The sequence below is a fragment of the Bombina bombina genome, chromosome 4 (genome assembly GCF_027579735.1).
Source record: "Bombina bombina isolate aBomBom1 chromosome 4, aBomBom1.pri, whole genome shotgun sequence".
Classification (NCBI taxonomy): Eukaryota; Metazoa; Chordata; class Amphibia; order Anura; family Bombinatoridae; genus Bombina; species Bombina bombina.
This window is the reverse complement of record NC_069502.1, coordinates 538,063,865-538,088,806: the sequence shown is the minus strand read 5'-3', so window position 1 is coordinate 538,088,806 and position 24,942 is coordinate 538,063,865. Positions and strand designations below refer to the sequence as shown.

General features: G+C 35.9%; 1 protein-coding gene across 1 annotated transcript in view; it reads right to left on the bottom strand.

The window, feature by feature from the left end:
* The window catches only part of LOC128657631 (uncharacterized), a 524,168-nt gene that overhangs the window by 91,382 nt on the left and 407,844 nt on the right, over window positions 1-24,942 (bottom strand). The window contains exons 81-85 of the mRNA XM_053712016.1: window positions 17,049-17,296; window positions 9,796-9,888; window positions 8,156-8,268; window positions 3,147-3,272; window positions 2,440-2,548 (exon numbers count right to left, since the gene is read on the bottom strand). Coding sequence (XP_053567991.1) covers window positions 2,440-2,548; window positions 3,147-3,272; window positions 8,156-8,268; window positions 9,796-9,888; window positions 17,049-17,296 — 689 coding nt within the window. The remainder of the gene's footprint in view (window positions 1-2,439; window positions 2,549-3,146; window positions 3,273-8,155; window positions 8,269-9,795; window positions 9,889-17,048; window positions 17,297-24,942) is intronic.

Below are 24,942 nucleotides of genomic sequence, written 5' to 3'. Positions count from 1 at the left end.
AGGAACTGCACAAGCAGCTAATAACATGATATAAATACCGGCGTGTGTAGGAACTGCACAAACTAATAACATGATATAAATACTGGCGTGTGTAGGAACTGCACAAGCTAATAACATAATATAAATACTGGCGTGTGTAGGAACTGCACAAGCTAATAACATGATATAAATACTGGCGTGTGTAGGAACTGCACAAGCTAATAACATGATATAAATACTGGCGTGTGTAGGAACTGCACAAGCTAATAGCATAATATAAATACCGGCCTGTGTAGGAACTGCACAAGCTAATAACATGATATAAATACCGGCTTGTGTAGGAACTGCACAAACTAATAACATGATATAAATACCGGCTTGTGTAGGAACTGCACAAACTAATAACATGATATAAATACTGGCGTGTGTAGGAACTGCACAAGCTAATAACATAATATAAATACTGGCGTGTGTAGGAACTGCACAAGCTAATAACATGATATAAATACCGGCTTGTGTAGGAACTGCACAAACTAATAACATGATATAAATACCGGCTTGTGTAGGAACTGCACAAACTAATAACATAATATAAATACCGGCCTGTGTAGGAACTGCGCAAGCTAATAACATGATATAAATACCGGCGTGTGTAGGAACTGCACAAACTAATAACATGATATAAATACTGGCGTGTGTAGGAACTGCACAAGCAGCTAATAACATGATATAAATACCGGCGTGTGTAGGAACTGCACAAGCAGCTAATAACATAATATAAATACTGGCGTGTGTAGGAACTGCACAAGCAGCTAATAACATGATATAAATACCGGCGTGTGTAGGAACTGCACAAGCAGCTAATAACTTAATATAAATACTGGCGTGTGTAGGAACTGCACAAGCAGCTAATAACATAATATAAATACTGGCGTGTGTAGGAACTGCACAAGCAGCTAATAACATAATATAAATACTGGCGTGTGTAGGAACTGCACAAGCAGCTAATAACATGATATAAATACCGGCGTGTGTAGGAACTGCACAAGCTAATAACATAATATAAATACTGGCGTGTGTAGGAACTGCACAAGCAGCTAATAACATGATATAAATACCGGTGTGTGTAGGAACTGCACAAGCAGCTAATAACATGATATAAATACCGGCTTGTGTAGGAACTCCACAAGCAGCTAATAGCATAATATAAATACCGGCGTGTGTAGGAACTGCACAAGATAAATACCGGCGTGTGTAGGAACTGCACAAGATAAATACTGGCGTGTGTAGGAACTGCACAAGCTAATAGCATAATATAAATACCGGCGTGTGTAGGAACTGCACAACATAAATACCGGCGTGTGTAGGAACTGCACAAGATAAATACCGGCGTGTGTAGGAACTGCACAAGATAAATACCGGCGTGTGTAGGAACTGCACAAGATAAATACCGGCGTGTGTAGGAACTGCACAAGCTAATAGCATAATATAAATACCGGCGTGTGTAGGAACTGCACAAGATAAATACCGGCGTGTGTAGGAACTGCACAAGCTAATAGCATAATATAAATACCGGCCTGTGTAGGAACTGCACAAGCTAATAGCATAATATAAATACCGGCCTGTGTCGGAACTGCACAAGCTAATAGCATAATATAAATACCGGCCTGTGTCGGAACTGCACAAGCTAATAGCATAATATAAATACCGGCGTGTGTCGGAACTGCACAAGCTAATAGCATAATATAAATACCGGCGTGTGTCGGAACTGCACAAGCTAATAGCATAATATAAATACCGGTGTGTGTCGGAACTGCACAAGCTAATAGCATAATAAAAATACCGGCGTGTGTAGGAACTGCACAAGCTAATAGCATAATATAAATACCGGCGTGTGTCGGAACTGCACAAGATAAATACCGGCGTGTGTAGGAACTGCACAAGCTAATAGCATAATATAAATACCGGCCTGTGTCGGAACTGCACAAGCTAATAGCATAATATAAATACCGGCCTGTGTCGGAACTGCACAAGCTAATAGCATAATATAAATACCGGCGTGTGTCGGAACTGCACAAGCTAATAGCATAATATAAATACCGGCGTGTGTAGGAACTGCACAAGCTAATAGCATAATATAAATACCGGCGTGTGTCGGAACTGCACAAGCTAATAGCATAATATAAATACCGGCGTGTGTCGGAACTGCACAAGCTAATAGCATAATATAAATACCGGCATGTGTAGGAACTGCACAAGCTAATAGCATAATATAAATACCGGCGTGTGTAGGACCTGCACAAGCTAATAGCATAATATAAATACCGGCCTGTGTCGGAACTGCACAAGCTAATAGCATAATATAAATACCGGCGTGTGCAGGAACTGCACAAGCTAATAGCATAATATAAATACCGGCGTGTGCAGGAACTGCACAAGCTAATAGCATAATATAAATACCGGCGTGTGCAGGAACTGCACAAGTGGAAGGTCCTTCAGGAGCATTCTGTGAGGCATAGGAAGTCCACGGCTCTCACAAACCTTGAAAAAAAATTCTGTCACTTGTATCCTAAAAAGGGAAAAGTGTATTGGATTAAGTACTAAAGTAATTGTTATAATTATATACATGAAGACTAAGCAAATTAAAAAAAAAAAAAATTGTATAGTTTATCTGAACCATAAGTTTAATTTTTACTTTACCGTCCCTTTATGTCACGTATGTCATTTAATTTCTATCCTTGATATTTTGTTTTACCGTCCGTCATATAGTGAAACTAATAAATATGGTCAAATGTAATATTCCTATTCTTAAGATACTTGAATTTAATACAATGCCACAATAAAGGTTTTTAGACATCAGAAATAGCTCTTAGGTAATACAAATTGTAAGCAATAATGATAACTTACAAGTTTGGAAGATAACATATGCTAAAATCATGATGAATGGCTGCATTAAATATAGTGTCTAAAATTATCATTGTAGTTTTTATTTCACAATTTGTGCCACTTTATGATGGTGATCAGAGAGTATTGTAAGTGTGTTTTTATTTGCAAATACATTGTAATGCGCATTACCTTCTAGAGCCGTTATATATTGAGCAACAAAGGAATTGTACAATATGTACAATAAATTACAATATACATAAAACAAATTAAACAGTTAATACCTTCTGCTGACACTAAGTGCAGAACAGTAAGTGAGAAATGCAGCCGCCAGCAGACAATTGGTAAGTAGATCTGTAACGCTGTTTTGGTTCATCATTTCCTTCCATTCATTTTCTTGCGTTTTCAATCTGTTCCAAGTACACAATGAATTAAGCCATAACCACAAAGTGCTAAACATAAAATACTCTGTGTGATTCATGCTCTTCATCAACATTCTCACTTTAACAGTTATGTTCATTATTCGTTTTATTAGAACCAGTAACATTATTAAAATGCACAATATTTTCAGGACATTGTAAAATTCAGCAATGCATAGATGGTGAATAGGCTTATAGAGGTCATAGCTTAGAGTGACAAATACCTTGTAATAAATTAGCCTAAAGGAATTATGAAAACTAACATATTAACACCTTGTTTGCTCTAAACTCCCCCCACTGCTTGCCTTATTTGGAGGAGACAATCAGGGCTTGTTATTGGAGCAGACACAGCTAGGCAGTGTTACATTGTTGTGCAGTGAATTTGACTAGCTGTGTTTCTATTCAATGAACATCTGAAAGAAAAACTACCATTCCAACCCCTTTAAACTGACCTCTTTGCTCTGAACAATAGTCAACTGCAGTTATAGGGCATCTCTCTCATGCAGCCTCCATTTTATTTGACCTAACCATAGGTCTGTTGGACTCTTTCCAGTTTCTATACTTTTACATTAGGGCTAACTGGCAGTTGCACTTGAGGGGCCACATTGGTATTTTTTATAGGGAGGGCCAGTTAGCGAACTTGAGAAATGCTACCATTCAAAATAAATACATTTTAATAAAAAAGAAAATATATATATATATATATAAACAATCATTAAGCGATATATGCTGTATATCAAACTATAACATTTTGGCTCATACCAATACCAATATTTGTCTGACAACATTGTACATTGTACCTGTGTTATTACAGATCCAGGAAATATTTATATAGGGCCTCTGACCCCCATTTTTTGTTTCCTCTATTTCTATCACTACATATTTCCTGCTTAAAGGGACATGAAACCCAATTTTTTTTTTTCATGATTCAGATAGAACATACAATTTTAAGCAACTTTCTAATTTACTCCTATTATCAATATTTCTGTGTTCTCTTATGCTTTGTTGAATGAGCAGCAATGCACTACTGGTTGCTGACTGAACACGTGGGTGAGCCAATGACAATCGGTATATATATGCAGCAACCAATCAGCAGCTAGAACCTAGGTTCTTTGCTGCTCCTGAGGTTTCATATATAAACATTTTAGCAAAGGATAAGAATAGGAAGCAAAATAAATAATAGAAGTAAATTGGAAAGTTGTTTAAAAATAAATTCTTTGGGGCCTATTTAACAAAGGTCTGTCGGACCTGAGTCGGATCAGGTCCGACAGACCTCGCTGAATGTGGAGAGCAATATGCTCTCCATATTCAGCTCTTGTGAGCTGCTGGTGCAACAAATTTTGGGTTTCATGTCCCTTTAAATAGGAATATTGCAGCTAGTACAAGATAGGAATACAGATACATTCTCAATCTCTTTTAAAGCAACATCTAGTTTTTCAATGTCTGCTATAATAACACCTGACAAACAATAGCTTGGTTTTTATAGTAACGTTATAAGTGGATTCTATCCTACAACCTGTCAAGCACTCCTATCACTCTGAATAGACAAGTATGGTTGATTTTACTAATGGTTTATTGAATTTATGTAAGATGATAAGACAGTTCTAGGTAAATACTTGACATTTAATGAAAACCTTGGTGATACTAGGGATGCAATATTGAGTTTCAGGTGAGATGATGTATAAAAATACAGAATATAACTTCTAATTAAATGTTTATCTGGATTGTATATCCTTAAAACAATTATAAAGTGTTTTCAATATTTAAACTTCAATTGTTTATATATTTTGTCACCTTTATTACTGTTGCTATTCTGTTTTGTTGCTTCAATTAAATGTGTGGATGTTCTCCCACTGCATCTTAATAGTATATAATGAGTATTCCATTTTACTCATTATATACATTTTTAAGCATTCTATATTTGAACATTTATTTAAAATTATGAGAAACTCCGTATTTGTGCTTGTGGAAACCTTGATTAAAATAGTGAACCTACACCGTGAACATAAGTATTAAAATCTTTATAGTTTTTTTTTTACAAATATCAGTAGCTATGTAATTTGCTCTCCATTCTCAATAGACACATTTATATATATATATATATATATATATATATATATATATATATATATATATATACATACATACACAGTATATCTCAAATCACATCTTCCACTGCATAATACTTTTTAAGCTCAACTTTGGCCTATGTTACAAGTGGAGTGTAATAAATACCGTAGTGTTGTCTTACAAGTGGATGGTAAAAAAGTTAACCAGGGAATCTTAACACCGCCAACATTTTTTAGTGTGCCCTACACTTTTAATGGAGAGCACAGGGAGCGCTATTTTTTGGAAATACAATATTTAAGTTATAATTTCACTTATTACATCTACAACAAAGGTTTAAAATGTAATTTAAGGGATATTGTATATGACAATGTGTGGTACTGAGAAGGGCTTAAAAGTGTATAAGTATATTTGTATTTTTATATATACATATGTATATATGTGTATGTATGTGTGTTTGTACATGAATATATGTGTATGTATGTGTGTTTGCATATGTACATATGTATATGTATGTGTGTTTGTATATGTACATATGTATATATGTGTATGTATGTGTGTTTGTATGTGAATATATGTGTATGTATGTGTGTTTGTATATGTACATATGTATATATGTGTATGTATGTGTGTTTGTATATGTACATATGTATATATGTGTATGTATGTGTGTTTGTATATGTACATATGTATATATGTGTATGTATGTGTGTTTGTATGTGAATATATGTGTATGTATGTGTGTTTGCATTTGTACATATGTATATATGTGTATGTATGTGTGTTTGTATATGTACATATGTATATATGTGTATGTATGTGTGTTTGTATATGTACATATGTATATACAGTATGTGTATGTATGTGTGTTTGTATATGTACATATGTATATATGTGTATGTATGTGTGTTTGTATATGTACATATGTATATATGTGTATGTATGTGTGTTTGTATATGTACATATGTATATATGTGTATGTATGTGTGTTTGTATATGTACATATGTATATATGTGTATGTATGTGTTTCTATATGTACATATGTATATACAGTATGTGTATGTATTTGTGGTTGTATATGTACATATGTATATATCTGTATGCATGTGTGTTTGTATATGAATATATGTGTATGCATGTGTGTTTGTATATGAATATATGTGTATGTATGTGTGTTTGTATATGTACATATGTATATACAGTATGTGTATGTATGTGTGTTTGTATATGTACATATGTATATATGTGTATGTATGTGTGTTTGTATATGTACATATGTATATATGTGTATGTATGTGTGTTTGTATATGTACATATGTATATACAGTATGTGTATGTATGTGTGTTTGTATATGTACATATGTATATACAGTATGTGTATGTATGTGTGTTTGTATATGTACATATGTATCTACAGTATGTGTATGTATTTGTGTTTGTATATGTACATATGTATATATGTGTATGTATGTGTGTTTGTATATGTACATATGTATATATGTGTATGTATGTGTGTTTGTATATGTACATATGTATATATGTGTATGTATGTGTGTTTGTATATGTACATATGTATATATGTGTATGTATGTGTGTTTGTATATGTACATATTTATATACAGTATGTGTATGTATTTGTGTTTGTATATGTACATATGTATATATGTGTATGTATGTGTGTTTGTATATGTACATATGTATATACAGTATGTGTATGTATTTGTGTTTGTATATGTACATATGTATATATGTGTATGTATGTGTGTTTGTATATGTACATATGTATATACAGTATGTGTATGTATTTGTGTTTGTATATGTACATATGTATAAATGTGTATGTATGTGTGTTTGTATATGTACATATGTATATATGTGTATGTATGTGTGTTTGTATATGTACATATGTATATACAGTATGTGTATGTATTTGTGTTTGTATATGTACATATGTATATATGTGTATGTATGTGTGTTTGTATATGTACATATGTATATATGTGTATGTATGTGTGTTTGTATATGTACATATGTATATATGTGTATGTATGTGTGTTTGTATATGTACATATGTATATACAGTATGTGTATGTATTTGTGTTTGTATATGTACATATGTATATATGTGTATGTATGTGTGTTTGTATATGTACATATGTATATATGTGTATGTATGTGTGTTTGTATATGTACATATGTATATATGTGTATGTATGTGTGTTTGTATATGTACATATGTATATACAGTATGTGTATGTATTTGTGTTTGTATATGTACATATGTATATATGTGTATGTATGTGTGTTTGTATATGTACATATATATGCGTATTCATGTGTGTTTGTATATGAATATATGTGTATGTATGTGTGAGGTGTTTTACACTTACATTTCAATGGAATACTAAAGTATATAACTAAGTGAAGAACTCCACACTACTTGAGTTTGGTTTAGTGCAGCATCGGCTAAGCTCTTGAGCGATAGCTGACATGAGTTTTTAGCATGTCCCCATAGAAATCTATTATGTGAGGGATTTTGCACACCCATGCTGACATCTGATGTTGTCACACCCTAGACTATCACTTGAGCGCTAAAATATTACTTTTGACTTGTAATATGAGTGAAAAAAATAGAGGCTCTATTGGTTTAACTTGAGTAATGTTAACAAATAACAGTGCAAATATTTGTATGCTCCCCATGTATTCTATCCCATTATGTTTTATACACAGTAAACATCATACATACAGCTCGTATAGCACATACAGTTTATGAAGCAGTGCACTGAACATCGATAACAGAACAGACCTTTCTAGCATGTCTAGAGCTGCCTTAAGCCGCTCCTGGTGTGACTGCAGTTTTGCCTCCAGTTGGTGCTTGTGAACAACGGCAGCGTCGTATTCCCCATGTAGCTGAGCTACCTGAAAGGTCACAACACAAATACCATGAGCTTAGTTTGTTTATAACCAACATCGCTATTTCATTAAAGGAATATAACCTTTTCCCTAATACAAGGAACACTAAAATGTAAACATAACAATTTAACACAGAAAAACAGAGGATAACAAATCTATCTGCATCAGCACTTTCAACTCACTCTTTAATGTACATCTAGGAAGCTTAATAAAGAAAAAAATGTTATTTGTAGAATTACACAGCATGAATAACAACAATAACAGTAATAATAATATGGCACGGCTAATATAGACTTATATGGCACGGCTAATATAGACTTATATGGCACGGCTAATATAGACTTATATGGCACGGCTAATATAGACTTATATGGCACGGCTAATATAGACTTATATGGCACGACTAATATAGACTTATATGGCACGGCTAATATAGACTTATATGGCACGGCTAATATAGACTTATATGGCACGGCTAATATAGACTTATATGGCACGGCTAATATAGACTTATATGGCACGGCTAATATAGACTTATATGGCACGGCTAATATAGACTTATATGGCTGGGCTAATATAGACTTATATGGCACGGCTAATATAGACTTATATGGCACGGCTAATATAGACTTATATGGCACGGCTAATATAGACTTATATGGCACGGCTAATATAGACTTATATGGCACGGCTAATATAGACTTATATGGCACGGCTAATATAGACTTATATGGCACGGCTAATATAGACTTATATGGCACGGCTAATATAGACTTACATGTATAAAACCATTAGTTTACATTTTAGATTTTTTAGCCTTAATTAAATATATTTAGTAATTTAAGTTATGGCTGCTGCTGAGTTAAAAAAAAAGAAAACTGAAAACAAACCTTAGTCGTTACAGGGACATGAAACCCCAAATTTTTCTTTCTTGATTCAGAAAGATCATGACATTTTAAACAACTTTCAATTTACTCCTATTATCAATCTTTCTTCATTCTCTTGGTATCTTTTGCTAAAAAGCAGGGGCATAAGCTTAGGAGCCGGCCCATTTCTGGAGCACTATATGGCAGCAGTTTTGCAAGAATGTTATTCATTTGCAAGAGCACTATTTCCTGCCATGTTGTGCTCCGGATGCCTACCTAGGTATCTCTTCAAAAAAGAATACCATGGGAACAAAACAAATTTGATAATAAAAGTAAATTGGTATGCTCTGTCTGAATCATATCCCTTTAAGTATCAGGTTTGCTTCAGAAACTCACAAGAAAACATTAGGATGAAAACTAGATTTGTATTCATTTAATAAGGTAATCTTTGTATGACAGTGTTCCTTTTTAATGCTATTGTATAAACTTGCAGTACTAAGATTATTTAAAAGGCTGTGTATGGGTTCAACTCTAAAACACATCTGAACAGCTTTGTTGTTTTAAACTGATATTAATAGAACACAAATCAAATAAGTTCTGGAGCCACAAAATGGGCATAAGTGGACTTTACAAGCGCATACAGAACATTTCAGAGCTCCGGCATCACCTCAGCCTGAAGAGTAGGAAGGTCCTCTGCAGTGAGACTGCTTAGCGTTTCCTGATATGATACTGGAAGATCTTCTTCAAAAGTCTCCGTCACCTAGCGAGAAGGACAAAGATTTCAATTCCATCAAAATAATTCATACATTGTGGGCTTTTTATTTTTTATCATCACGGTTATGGAAGTGCATTATATGTTTACAAGTAGCTGCTTCCCTGTTGTGCACATTCACACAACCAAGTCATGGTTGTGCGATTAGACATATTTATGTTCCACAACAACATGCAGTTGCCAACTCAGCATGCTCCAAGTGCCAGTGGAAACATTCATGATCAACAAATTAATGTGTGGCCACTGCTCTATAGAAAAAGTGTATAGTTACAAAATCCTTTTTGAAAAGGAAATAACAGTAATGATTCCTAATTTCATCAAAGTAGAAAACAAAGCCCAAAAAGTAAATGAAGCATCAAAAGTTAAGAACTTTTAAGAGCAGTCCTAAAAGGCCTCCCTTAAATTTGAATTTAAATTTGAATTTGCTATTGTTATAAACGACAGATAATGCCTTTATTACCCAGTCCCTAGTTTTGCATAACCTAATAATAATAATAATCTATAAGGCACACATGAAGTAATGCCCTCTAGCTGTGAAAATCTGCAGAGGTAAACCCCTTTTACCAGTTTTTAGGACCAACTGCACATATGGATATCTGACAGGCGTGTCTTTCATATATTCTTTAAAGGAACACAAAATATTTTTTTTTTTCTTTCATGATTCAGAGTATGCAATTTTAAGCAATTTTCTAATTTACTCCTATTATAGATTTTTCTTTGTTCTCTTTCTATCTTTATTTAAAAAAGCAGGAATTGAAGCATAGGAGCCGGCCCATTTTTGGTTTAGCACCCGGGTAGCGCTTGCTGATTGATGGCTACAAGAAATGCTAGACCCTAGACCATTAGCCAGCTACTAAGTGCTAAGTGGAAAGAAGATAATGCAAATTATGCTGTCGATCGCAATCTATCACCATAGTTTCAATGTGATCACATTATATTGTTTTTGGGCATTTCTCTGAGCCACGATTGTGTTTCGGCTTGCTGAATTAAGTCATATTTTTAAGATAGAATGGAAAGTTTGCAATGCACATAATCCATCTGCCAGATACTTTTCAAAAGGATTTTGAGACCATTCTACATTTACTGAATCTCAATACACTTGATAAAGTAGCGAAATAGCCTTTTTGACATCTTTGCAAGTTTTGCAAGATAATTTGGAATCATTCTATTATGTTGAAAGTGCAAGGCACTCTGAAATAGCCTAAGGAAACATTTTGGGCTAGATTATGAGTGTAGTGCTATTTATCGGTTCCGCTCATGCGTTAACTCCACTAAACTTCATCTTTTTGTGAGCATCGGGTAGCGTTTGTATTACAAACAAAAAGTTTTTGCATAAGCGCTAACCTGACACGCACAAAAATCTGAAGTCTGAATATTACAACCGTATTCTTATATAGGACTTTAATGGAGCTAGAAAAGGGGGAGCACACCCAATAAGTTGTGCAAATCCAATTGCATTTTCTTAAGTGAGTTAACCCGACAAAAATATTAATATTTTACATTTTAATGTTCTTAGCAGAATATATTATATTTATTCATAAATACATATTTTTATATATATATATATATATATATATATATATATAGGTATTTTGGTACAATATATAACATATATAATTTTACATATATATATATATATATATATATATATATATATATATATATATATATATATATATATATAAGATTACATAAAGGTTTAGATATATACAGATATATTAATATCTATTTAAAAATACTTAGAACATATTTCCCTATGTAAAGACATTGGAATGTAAAATATTTACAATACAAACCTAGTTAAACACTTTATTAAATATGAATATTGCATAAATATTATTTGTCATGTTTTCAACTACTTGACTGAAAGTCTAATCTAATAAGCTATCGTAATAGAAAATTGGTAAATTACTCTGCTTGGAACCCTTAATAGGTATAGATTGTTATTATGTAATATAAATCCCATGTTTTCCATATATTCCATATACCTAATATATATATATATATATATATATATGTATATATATGTATATATATATATATATATATATATATGTATACATATGTATTTATATGTGTATATATATATATATATATCTGTAAATACATTTATACATATGTATATGCATATAAACATATATATATATATATATATATATATATATATGCATTGGTGGTTCAAGTGAACAGAGGCACTCTCCGTATCACCAAAAAATTAGTGCTTTATTTCAATCTCATTTGAGTAAACGTTTTCGGGCTATGATGCCCGTCATCAGACTCCTGTGATTACAAACAGTTTGTAAACGTTTACTCAAATGAGATTGAAATAATTTTTTGGTTATACGGAGAGTGCCTCTGTTCACTTGAACCACCAATGCATGTTAATACTTTGGGAGCACCCCGACGTTGATAGAAGATAGTGAGTGCTGGTATTTTGGATTGATATATATATATATATATATATATATATATATATATACAGGGAGTGCAGAATTATTAGGCAAATGAGTATTTTGACCACATCATCCTCTTTATGCATGTTGTCTTACTCCAAGCTGTATAGGCTCGAAAGCCTACTACTAATTAAGCATATTAGGTGATGTGCATCTCTGTAATGAGAAGGGGTGTGGTCTAATGACATCAACACCCTATATCAGGTGTGCATAATTATTAGGCAACTTCCTTTCCTTTGGCAAAATGGGTCAAAAGAAGGACTTGACAGGCTCAGAAAAGTCAAAAATAGTGAGATATATTGCAGAGGGATGCAGCACTCTTAAAATTGCAAAGCTTCTGAAGCGTGATCATCGAACAATCAAGCGTTTCATTCAAAATAGTCAACAGGGTCGCAAGAAGCGTGTGGAAAAACCAAGGCGCAAAATAACTGCCCATGAACTGAGAAAAGTCAAGCGTGCAGCTGCCAAGATGCCACTTGCCACCAGTTTGGCCATATTTCAGAGCTGCAACATCACTGGAGTGCCCAAAAGCACAAGGTGTGCAATACTCAGAGACATGGCCAAGGTAAGAAAGGCTGAAAGACGACCACCACTGAACAAGACACACAAGCTGAAACGTCAAGACTGGGCCAAGAAATATCTCAAGACTGATTTTTCTAAGGTTTTATGGACTGATGAAATGAGAGTGAGTCTTGATGGGCCAGATGGATGGGCCGTGGCTGGATTGGTAAAGGGCAGAGAGCTCCAGTCCAACTCAGACGCCAGCAAGGTGGAGGTGGAGTACTGGTTTGGGCTGGTATCATCAAAGATGAGCTTGTGGGGCCTTTTCGGGTTGAGGATGGAGTCAAGCTCAACTCCCAGGCCTACTGCCAGTTTCTGGAAGACACCTTCTTCAAGCAGTGGTACAGGAAGAAGTCTGCATCCTTCAAGAAAAACATGATTTTCATGCAGGACAATGCTCCATCACACGCGTCCAAGTACTCCACAGCGTGGCTGGCAAGAAAGGGTATAAAAGAAGAAAATCTAATGACATGGCCTCCTTGTTCACCTGATCTGAACCCCATTGAGAACCTGTGGTCCATCATCAAATGTGAGATTTACAAGGAGGGAAAACAGTACACCTCTCTGAACAGTGTCTGGGAGGCTGTGGTTGCTGCTGCACGCAATGTTGATGGTGAACAGATCAAAACACTGACAGAATCCATGGATGGCAGGCTTTTGAGTGTCCTTGCAAAGAAAGGTGGCTATATTGGTCACTGATTTGTTTTTGTTTTGTTTTTGAATGTCAGAAATGTATATTTGTGAATGTTGAGATGTTATATTGGTTTCACTGGTAAAAATAAATAATTGAAATGGGTATATATTTGTTTTTTGTTAAGTTGCCTAATAATTATGTACAGTAATAGTCACCTGCACACACAGATATCCCCCTAAAATAGCTACAACTAAAAACAAACTAAAAACTACTTCCAAAACTATTCAGCTTTGATATTAATGAGTTTTTTGGGTTCATTGAGAACATGGTTGTTGTTCAATAATAAATTTAATCCTCAAAAATACAACTTGCCTAATAATTCTGCACTCCCTGTATATACACTACGTACACACACATACATAGAAAAAATCTAAATATGTGTATGTATTTATGTATTTATATAACACCTGAGACCTCATATATTTATATATTTGAGCCCTTATAACTTATTATTGCAATTTTGTTTTTAAAATAATTTTTATTAAATAGGGTTATTATGAGTTTTATTGTACTTTTAAATGTAGTTTTGATGTGTAACTTTTTAGTCGAGCGTAACAGTTAACCAGAGCTCTGAAGTTGCAATATCCAGCCGTGCACGCAACAATTACAGCACCACGCATAATCTAGCCCTTTATTGCATACATTCATTAAAAAGTGATCCAGCTTTAGAAGATGAGTTAAGTTGCATACAGGTGTATCTTGCCAAACATGGAAACTTTTCTTTTAAAGGGACAGTCAACTTAAAAAATAATGTTATATAATTCTACACATAGTGCAGAATTATGTAACATTATCTTAGCGACAGCTTTAAAAATCAAAAGATTTGATTTTAGCCCTCAAAGTTGCGCTTACCTGGTCTCCTCTCCAGGCTCTTCTGATAATGTCTTTTTCTTAAAAAACGGTTTGCGGGTGCTTTTGAACTGAATTTAGCGCACTCCCGCTCTGGTCTGGTAGCGAGAATGAGCTACATTCAGTTCAATAGCGCAAACCACTTTTGAAAACATAATAATATAAACAATATAACATTATTTTTTAAGTTTATTGTCCCTAAAAATAAAAAAAATCAGAATTACTGGGAAAAAAAACACAATACTTTCAAAATATTAAAAGTGTTAATATAATTATTGAGCAAACATGACCACTATACCTATCATGCCTATATACAAATGGCATTCATATAGTTTACCAGTGATCAGGATAGATTCAGATTACAATAGGTTAATCTCACACGTGTGTATTTCCCTTACACACTTTAAAAACTGTGTTGTAGCTCTATAAATCGGCTACATAGAAATCAGAGAAGTTGACGATCATACAGGTCATCTTCGTGAATATATTGGATGATTCATTTCAGTAAAAAGATAAACTAAAGAGAGAAAACTGTGTTTAATATTTTTAGTACAAAACATCAGGCTATTTTTTATTTTATTTTTGCATCTGAAGCAATAAAACTGTTATAGGCACATGCAGACACACGTTGACTAAAAAAACCTTTTCTTGGCAAGGTTATTAACGCATGCGCATTGGTGAGTGGATGGAATAGTATTGCATGCGCAGTAGTGGTTTACATCGGCGTTTCGTGCATGACAATTGTTAAGGTTCATCGTGCACTCGCTTGGGAGATGCGTATAGAACGGGTGGGCCCACTCTATACATAATAGCGGAGAAAGTCCGGAAGTAGAGGTGGGGAGGAGTTTGCACGAAAACGGAAGGCATATTACTATATTTAAAAAAATATATAAATTCATTAAATATATTAAAACAAACTTAGCGATCTGCTTATTCTGTTAGTATTGGATGCATTTAGGTGTTCAAATCATGAAAACTTAACCTTCACTTTAACAAGACCCAGGCTAAAAAAGTGAATTAAAGAAAACAGCAAAAACAAATAAAATAAATAATTCACTTCAAGTTCACTGCAGGTAGCAGCCTTTTTAATAAATAATAGTGAGTATAGGAGAAGTTATGCAGTTTAAAGAAAACCATAATTTTTATTACAATTCCTGCACTGTCGAGAGTTAGCATCTCATATATGGCTCTTGGACATTTATATCTATAGATTTGCTCACAAATTTTAGATCACTAGATTCCCAAATACTCAAATTTCATCTTTACTTAGTTTATTTAACTAATATTGGAATCCATCTACTACTCATCCAACTGGGCTTCCCCATTTCATCAAATTGGATTTACCATAAATAATTCTTTGAGACATCACACATGCCAATCATTTTAAAAGTGGGTCTACATGCATTTGTTCAAGTGACAATAATTGATTGTGGTTTAACAGACATTTAAAACACCAGGCTTTTGTAAAGTCGTGATGTTGGATGAAAGTTATACTGGCACAAAGGGGTCATAAATCTGTTTAAAAAAATGCAAATTCTACATGGACAGCAGAAAGATACAGCCTGGAATTAGAATAAACTCTTTGTGTCCATTGCAAGAATATAAGGGGGGGGGGGGGGAAATGAAGGCCTTGTGCATTTTCTCAGGCTTCTCAACTTGTAGTACTTAAATCCTCCCACCTTACTGGAAAGCCAATCTTATATTTGCCTCTACAGGAGGAAGATGAAGAATTGAGGAGCTTCAGTTTCTTCATTGAGAGGGCACCTCAAACCGATTTGAAGCTCATTTTCCCCTCAGAGAGCTGCTATTTGGGACAGAGGGGAAATTGGAGTATTGGGTAGTGACAAAATTACTCCCAATTAAAAAGTTAGTCACAAGCCTGCCACAGGTATCACAGGGACTAGGTCCCTTAGCCTAACCCTGTTGAGTCATCAATATACTCCACATTTAGATCCTCATCTGTCACAAGGTATTAGCATTACATAATAATAATAATAATTAAAAAAAAACTGTCGCACCTAAATTACTCATTGACTCCAAAGCTTGGCTATTTGTTTTCAGGAGTAATGACTCATGGACTCTCACCACTTTTATGAAAGAAAACACAATTTATGCTTACCTGATAAATTAATTTCTTTCATGGTGTTGAGAGTCCATGAGATCAGCCCATTTCTTTTTATTAATTGTTTATAAATATTCTTTTCTGGCGGCAGTTCTAGATTGCATCTCATTTTCCGTGCTTCCTCTTTTCCTTCCTTTTCTTCTTCTCCTTATTTGTCTATACATCAGATTGGCTTTCCAGCGAGATGGGAGTGTTTAAGTGTTTTTGGATTTTTGTGAATCTGTACTTCCTAGTGGCCAGGAGTGGAACTCCCAGAAGTAATGACTCATGGACTTTCACTACCATAAAATAAATACATTTATCAGGTAAGCATAAAATCATGTGTTAATTCCTTAACTACATTTGTATTCTAGTCCAATAATATAATGAACAGTATACAAATAAAGAGATGATTAACATAACAGAACCCTTACTATATTCTATCCAGTGTATAAATTTAAATAATCCCATTAAAAAGCAGTTGACTCACCATTTTGGATAATTCCTCCCTTATACTGAGCTCCTCCTTTTCTTTCTCTAAATCTGTCATTCGTTGCAGACATTCCTTTAGTGGCACACACAGTTGTGTGTATTCTACAATGGCAACAACAAAGGCCACCAAAGATGCCGCATCTTCAGAACTGTAGCGAGCAGTTGCTATTGTGATTCCATCCTTTGGTTTGCTTTTATCACTATGTGAATACTTTTTAGCTGGAGTGATGGACTGAGGTGTAGCATCTGAAAAAAGAGAGTTATTAGAAATAAGGACACTGTCATGTGTTAAAGGGACTCTGTAACCAAAATTTTTCTTTCATGATTCACATTGAGCATGAAATTTTAAGCAACTTTCTAATTTACTCCTATTATCAAATTTTCTTCATTCTCTTGGTATCTTTATTTGAAATGCAAGAATGTAAGTTTAGATGCCGGCCCATTTTTGGTGAACAACCTGGGTTGTTCTTGCTGATTGGTGGATAAATTCGTCCACCAATAAAAAAGTGCTGTCCAGAGTACTGAAACCAAGAAAAAGCTTAGATGCCTTCTTTTTCAAATAATGATAGCAAGAGAACGAAGAAAAATTGATAATAGGAGTAAATTAGAAAGTTGCTTAAAATTGCATGCTCTTTCTGAATTACAAAAGAAAAAATTTGGGTACAGTGTCCCTTTAACTTCAGAAAGCAACTCCCGTATTTCACCAATGGACAACTTGACACTTTCTAGTTGTTGAGGAATTCAGAGATAGATCCGTCACTTTTCACATGTCAAACACTGGTAACACTCTACAGCAAATATTTTGCTGCAAATGTGTAGATCTGTATAAAAACATAAGGAACTGGCCCTATGATAAGAGAGTGGAGATTTTGGTGCACTCAAACTTAAAAACACTATGGCATCTATTTATCAAGCCGTCAACCGCAAATACGCTGGAATTCCACAGCGTATTTGTGGCGAGCCTGATTCCCCTTAGTTATCAAACCCTACAGACCGGCAAAGTAGAATTTTATGACGTAACATACGATCCGCCGGACTCAATCGGACACAGATCAATGCTTACGTCATTACAGATGTTCCGAATGCAAATTCTGCACAATCTGACTACTTTTGCTAGTTATCAAATGTCTACCAGGTACGCTCGGCACTATTCCGGCCCAGCGTACCTGGTTTTCAATCCGCTCCCCTGGAGGAGGCAGGTGCCATAGGAATCAGTGGGAGTCTGAAAGCAGCGAAAGCTTATGTTCGCTGCTGCCCGATATCCCATTGATTCCTATGGGAACGTTTACACCTAACACCCTAACATGTATCCCAAGTCTAAACACCCCTAATCTGCCCCCCTACACCGCCGCCACCTACATTATACTTATTAACCCCTAATCTGCTGCCCCTGACACCACCGCCACCTACATTATACTTATTAACCCCTAATCTGCCGCCCCCTACACCGCCGCCACCTACATTATACTTATTAACCCCTAAACCGCCACTCCCGGAGCCCACCGCCACTCTAATAAACTTATTAACCCCTAAATCGCCGCTCCCGGAGCCCACCGCCACCTACGTTATATTTATTAACCCCTAATCTGCCCCCCCTACACTGCCGCCACTATATTAAATTTATTAACCCCTAAACCTAAGTCTAACCATAACCCCCCTAACTTAAATATAATTTAAATAAATCTAAATAAATATTCCAATTTAAAACGAAATACCTATAAAATAAACCCTAAGCTAGCTACAATATAACTAATAGTTACATTGTAGCTATCTTAGGGTTTATTTTTATTTTACAGGCAAGTTTGTATTTATTTTAACTAGGTACAATAGTTACTAAATAGTTATTAACTATTTAATAACTACCTAGCTAAAATAAATACAAAAGTTACCTGTAAAATAAAACCTAACCTAAATTACAATTACACCTAACACTACACTATAATTAAATCAATTCCCTAAATTAACTACAATTAAATAAAATTAAATAAAATTATCTAAAGTACAAAAAACCCCCACTAAATTACAGAAAATAATAAAAAATTACAAGATTTTTAAACTAATTACACCTAATCTAATCCCCCTAACAAAATAACCCCCCCCCCCCCCAAAAAAAAAGCCCTACCCTACACTAAATTACAAATAGCCCTTAAAAGGGCCTTTTGCGGGGCATTTCCCCAAAGTAATCAGCTCTTTTACCTGTAAAAAATTAAACATTAAAACCCACCACCCACACAACCAACCCTACTCTAAAACCCACCAAATCCCCTCTTAAAAAAAACTAACACTAACCCCTTGAAGATCACCCTACCGTGAGACGTCTTCACCCAACTTGGCCGAAGTCCTCAATGAAGCTGGGCAGAAGTGGTCCTCCAGATGGGCAGAAGTCTTCATCCAAGCCGGGCAGAAGTCTTCATCCAGACGGCATTTTCTATCTTCATCCATCTGGCGCGGAGCGGCTCCATCTTCAAGACATCCGACGCGGAGCATCCTCTTCATCCGGAGTCTTCTTGAACAATGACGGGTCCTTTAAGTGACGTCATCCAAGATGGCGTCCCTTCAATTCCGATTGGCTGATAGAATTCTATCACCAATCGGAATTAAGGTAGGAAAAATCCTATTGGTTGATGCAATCAGCCAATAAGATTGAACTTCAATCCTATTAGTTGATGCAATCAGCCAAAAGGATTGAACTTCAATCCTATTGGCTGATCCAATCAACCAATAGGATTGAGCTCGCATTCTATTGGCTGATTGCATCAACCAATAGGATTTTTCCTACCTTAATTCCAATTTGCTGATAGAATTCTATCAGCCAATCGGAATTGAAGGGATGCCATCTTGGATGACGTCACTTAAAGGACCCGTCATTGTTCAAGAAGACTCCGGATGAAGAGGATGCTCCGCATCGGATGTCTTGAAGATGGAGCCGCTCCGCGCCGGATGGATGAAGATAGAAGATGCCGTCTGGATGAAGACTTCTGCCCGTCTGGAGGACCTCTTCTGCCCGGCTTGGATGAAGACTTCTGCCCGTCTGGAGGACCAATTCGCCCAGCTTCGTTGAGGACTTCGGCCCGGTTGGGTGAAGACTTCTCACGGTAGGGTGATCTTCAAGGGGTTAGTGTTAGGTTTTTTTAAGGGGGGATTGGGTGGGTTTTAGAGTAGGGTTGTTTGTGTGGGTGGTGGGTTTTAATGTTGGGGGGGGTTGTAATTTTTTTTTACAGGTAAAAGAGCTGATTACTTTGGGGCAATGCCCCACAAAAGGCCCTTTTAAGGGCTATTTGTAATTTAGTGTAGGGTAGGGCTTTTTTTTATTTTGGGGGGGGGCTTTTTTATTATGTTAGGGGGATTAGATTAGGTGTAATTCGTTTAAAAATCTTGTAATTTTATTTTATTATTGTCTGTAATTTAGTGTTTGTTTGTTTTTGTACTTTAGATCATTTTATTTAATTGTATTTAATTGTAGTTAATTTAGGGAATTAATTTAATTATAGTGTAGTGTTAGGTGTAATTGTAACTTAGGTTAGGTTTTATTTTACAGGTAACTTTGTATTTATTTAAGCTAGGTAGTTATTAAATAGTTAATAACTATTTAATAACTATTGTACCTAGTTAAAATAAATACAAATTTGCCTGTAAAATAAAAATAAACCCTAAGATAGCTACAATTTAACTATTAGTTATATTGTAGCTAGCTTAGGGTTTATTTTATAGGTAAGTATTTAGTTTTAAATAGGAATCATTTATTTAATGCTAGGAATATTTATTTAGATTTATTTAAATTATATTTAAGTTAGGGGGTGTTAGGGTTAGGGTTAGACTTAGGTTTAGGGGTTAATAAATTTAATATAGTGGCGGTGGTGTAGGGGGGGCAGATTAGGGGTTAATAAATTTAATATAGTGGCGGCGGTGTGGGGGGGCAGATTAGGGGTTAATAAATATAATGTAGATGGCGGCGGTGTAAGGGGCGACAGATTAGGAGTTAATAAGTATAATGTAGGTGGCGGTGGGCTCCGGGAGCGGCAGTTTAGGGGTTAAACACTTTATTTAGTTGCGGCGGGGTCCGGGAGCGGCGGTTTCGGGGTTAATAAATGTATTTAGTTGCGGTGGGCTCCGTGAGCGGTGGTTTAGGGGTTAATAAGTTTATTTAGTTGTGGTGGGCTCCGGGAGCGGCGTTATAGGGGGTAAAACAGTATAGTATAGTGTGGGTGTTTAGTGACAGTATACCAATAAAGCTGGGAAAAAGCCGAAGAGCAGTGAAATCGATGACTGTTAGTTAACAACAGTCTGCTGCTCATCGCACTGTACTTGGTGCGCGGCTTTTTGACAGCTTTTTTGATAATTTTGGAGAACGTATTCAGTTTCGCGGCAGCGATGTTAGGCGAGCGTATTGGTGCCGTTGAATGCAAGTAAGTTGACAGCTTGATAAATAGATGCCTATTTATTTAGATCCTTCAAAACTGAGATATATAAAGATTTAAACCTAAAAAACAGAATTTATGCTTACCTGATAAATTACTTTCTCCAACGGTGTGTCCGGTCCACTGCGTCATCCTTACTTGTGGGATATTCTCTTCCCCAACAGGAAATGGCAAAGAGTCCCAGCAAAGCTGGTCACATGATCCCTCCTAGGCTCCGCCCACCCCAGTCATTCGACCGACGGACAGGAGGAAATATATATAGGAGAAACCATATGATACCGTGGTGACTGTAGTTAGAGAAAATAATTCATCAGACCTGATTAAAAAACCAGGGCGGGCCGTGGACCGGACACACCGTTGGAGAAAGTAATTTATCAGGTAAGCATAAATTCTGTTTTCTCCAACATTGGTGTGTCCGGTCCACTGCGTCATCCTTACTTGTGGGAACCAATACCAAAGCTTTAGGACACGGATGAAGGGAGGGAGCAAATCAGGTCACCTAAATGGAAGGCACCACGGCTTGCAAAACCTTTCTCCCAAAAATAGCCTCCGAAGAAGCAAAAGTATCAAATTTGTAAAATTTGGCAAAAGTGTGCAGTGAAGACCAAGTCGCTGCCTTACATATCTGGTCAACAGAAGCCTCGTTCTTGAAGGCCCATGTGGAAGCCACAGCCCTAGTGGAGTGAGCTGTGATTCTTTCAGGAGGCTGCCGTCCGGCAGTCTCATAAGCCAATCGGATAATACTTTTCAGCCAAAAGGAAAGAGAGGTAGAAGTCGCTTTTTGACCTCTCCTTTTACCAGAATAAACAACAAACAAGGAAGATGTTTGTCTGAAATCTTTAGAAGCCTCTAAATAGAATTTTAGAGCACGGACTACGTCCAAATTGTGTAACAAACGTTCCTTCTTTGAAACTGGATTCGGACACAAAGAAGGTACAACTATCTCCTGGTTAATATTTTTGTTGGAAACAACTTTTGGAAGAAAACCAGGCTTAGTACGCAAAACCACCTTATCTGCATGGAACACCAGATAGGGCGGAGAACACTGCAGAGCAGATAACTCTGAAACTCTTCTAGCAGAAGAAATTGCAACCAAAAACAAAACTTTCCAAGATAATAACTTAATATCTACGGAATGTAAGGGTTCAAACGGAACCCCTTGAAGAACTGAAAGAACTAGATTTAGACTCCAGGGAGGAGTCAAAGGTCTGTAAACAGGCTTGATCCTAACCAGAGCCTGAACAAATGCTTGAACATCTGGCACAGCTGCCAGTCTTTTGTGAAGTAAAACAGATAAAGCAGAGATCTGTCCCTTCAGAGAACTTGCAGATAATCCTTTCTCCAAACCTTCTTGTAGAAAGGATAGAATCTTAGGAATTTTTATCTTGTTCCATGGGAATCCTTTAGATTCACACCAACAGATATATTTTTTCCATATTTTATGGTAAATTTTTCTAGTTACAGGCTTTCTAGCCTGAATCAGAGTATCTATTACAGAATCTGAAAACCCACGCTTTGATAAAATCAAGCGTTCAATCTCCAAGCCGTCAGTTGAAGGAAAACCAGATTCGGATGTTCGAATGGACCCTGAACAAGAAGGTCCTGTCTCAAAGGTAGCTTCCATGGTGGAGCCGATGACATATTCACCAGGTCTGCATACCAAGTCCTGCGTGGCCACGCAGGAGCTATCAAGATCACTGAGGCCCTCTCCTGATTGATCCTGGCTACCAGCCTGGGGATGAGAGGAAACGGTGGGAATACATAAGCTAGGTTGAAGGTCCAAGGTGCTACTAGTGCATCTACTAGAGTCGCCTTGGGATCCCTGGATCTGGACCCGTAGCAAGGAACCTTGAAGTTCTGACGAGACGCCATCAGATCCATGTCTGGAATGCCCCATAATTGAGTTATTTGGGCAAAGATTTCCGGATGGAGTTCCCACTCCCCCGGATGGAATGTCTGACGACTCAGAAAATCCGCTTCCCAATTTTCCACTCCTGGGATGTGGATCGCAGACAAGTGGCAGGAGTGATCCTCCGCCCATTGAATTATCTTGGTCATTTCTTTCATCGCCAGGGAACTCCTTGTTCCCCCCTGATGATTGATATATGCAACGGTCGTCATGTTGTCTGACTGAAACCTTATGAATTTGGCCTTTGCTAGTTGAGGCCAAGCTCTGAGAGCATTGAATATCGCTCTCAGTTCCAGAATGTTTATCGGGAGAAGAGACTCTTCCCGAGACCATAGACCCTGAGCTTTCAGGGATTCCCAGACCGCGCCCCAGCCCACTAGGCTGGCGTCGGTCGTGACAATGACCCACTCTGGAATTTTGAAAAGAAACCAATGGCACTACTATCGTATGAGACCTTAATTCCTACAATTATTCAAAAGTTTGTCAGGATATGGGTGCTGTGTATAAAACCGTATTGTAACAAAGAAAGAGAGAAAGTATACACTTATAGCACACCTAGGTCAAAAGGTAAATTGAATCTAACTGGGTGACACAATTTATTCCCTAAGGAATAAGTGAAAGGGGAGAAAACAGATTACAAATTAAAATATAACTTTTATTGGGTTGCGTTTAAAATAGGAATGAACTTAAAATCACACTTAAGCACCGATTTTATTGATGTCAACAAATATATATAAGTTTGTTGCTCCTAATACTTGAGTGTTAAATGTAGGCTGGAGTGGGAACTGCTGTATACTTGCGTCTTAGAGATGTGATACACCAAACCTTTTCTGTACGAAGTTACCAATTCAAATATAAGAGTTAAGTATATAGCGTGTTGTTAAATCTCCAAAATGATATATCTTTGTATGCGAAGTTAAGTGTAAATTAAATAGTGGGTATAAAATTCTATTTATTTCTGCTTATTTCCAGCTGAGATTATATACACCACTTACTTAAATTCTAAATATATAGCAAGATGGAACTTATTTCTATGACGTTTGGCGTCAAAAATTATACACAGTCTCTTTTCTAAAGTGACTCAGTTTCTGTATTAACAGTTGCCTACTGAAAGATTAAGGTGTAGGCTATTCACTCCAAAACATCAAGAGCTATCTTACATAAGCACTCTTATAGTGTATATTAATGAATCAGCTCAATTCTGATACAATTTCTGTTTATTGAGACATTGTATAACCTTGTTCAACTGGATAAACTTAATTATGTTTACTTCCAACGGTCATATATAAAAACCGTTGCTACTGGATAAACTCAAATTTGAATTGCAAGGATTGTATTCTTAGTTGTATGCACTTGAGCTGTCTGTGTTAAACGAACTTCAGTAAGATTTGTCTGCTCACGATTTCATTTGGTGTCAGTTTAAGTAGCTCACTGTACTGCGGCAACTAAGTAATTATATATTTTGCAACAATGGAGCATATCTATTCCTATCACCACAGATTTAATTGAGTATCTATTAAAGTACCTCACAGTGTTCCGGTAATTAAATAGTGTAGTTTGTTAAT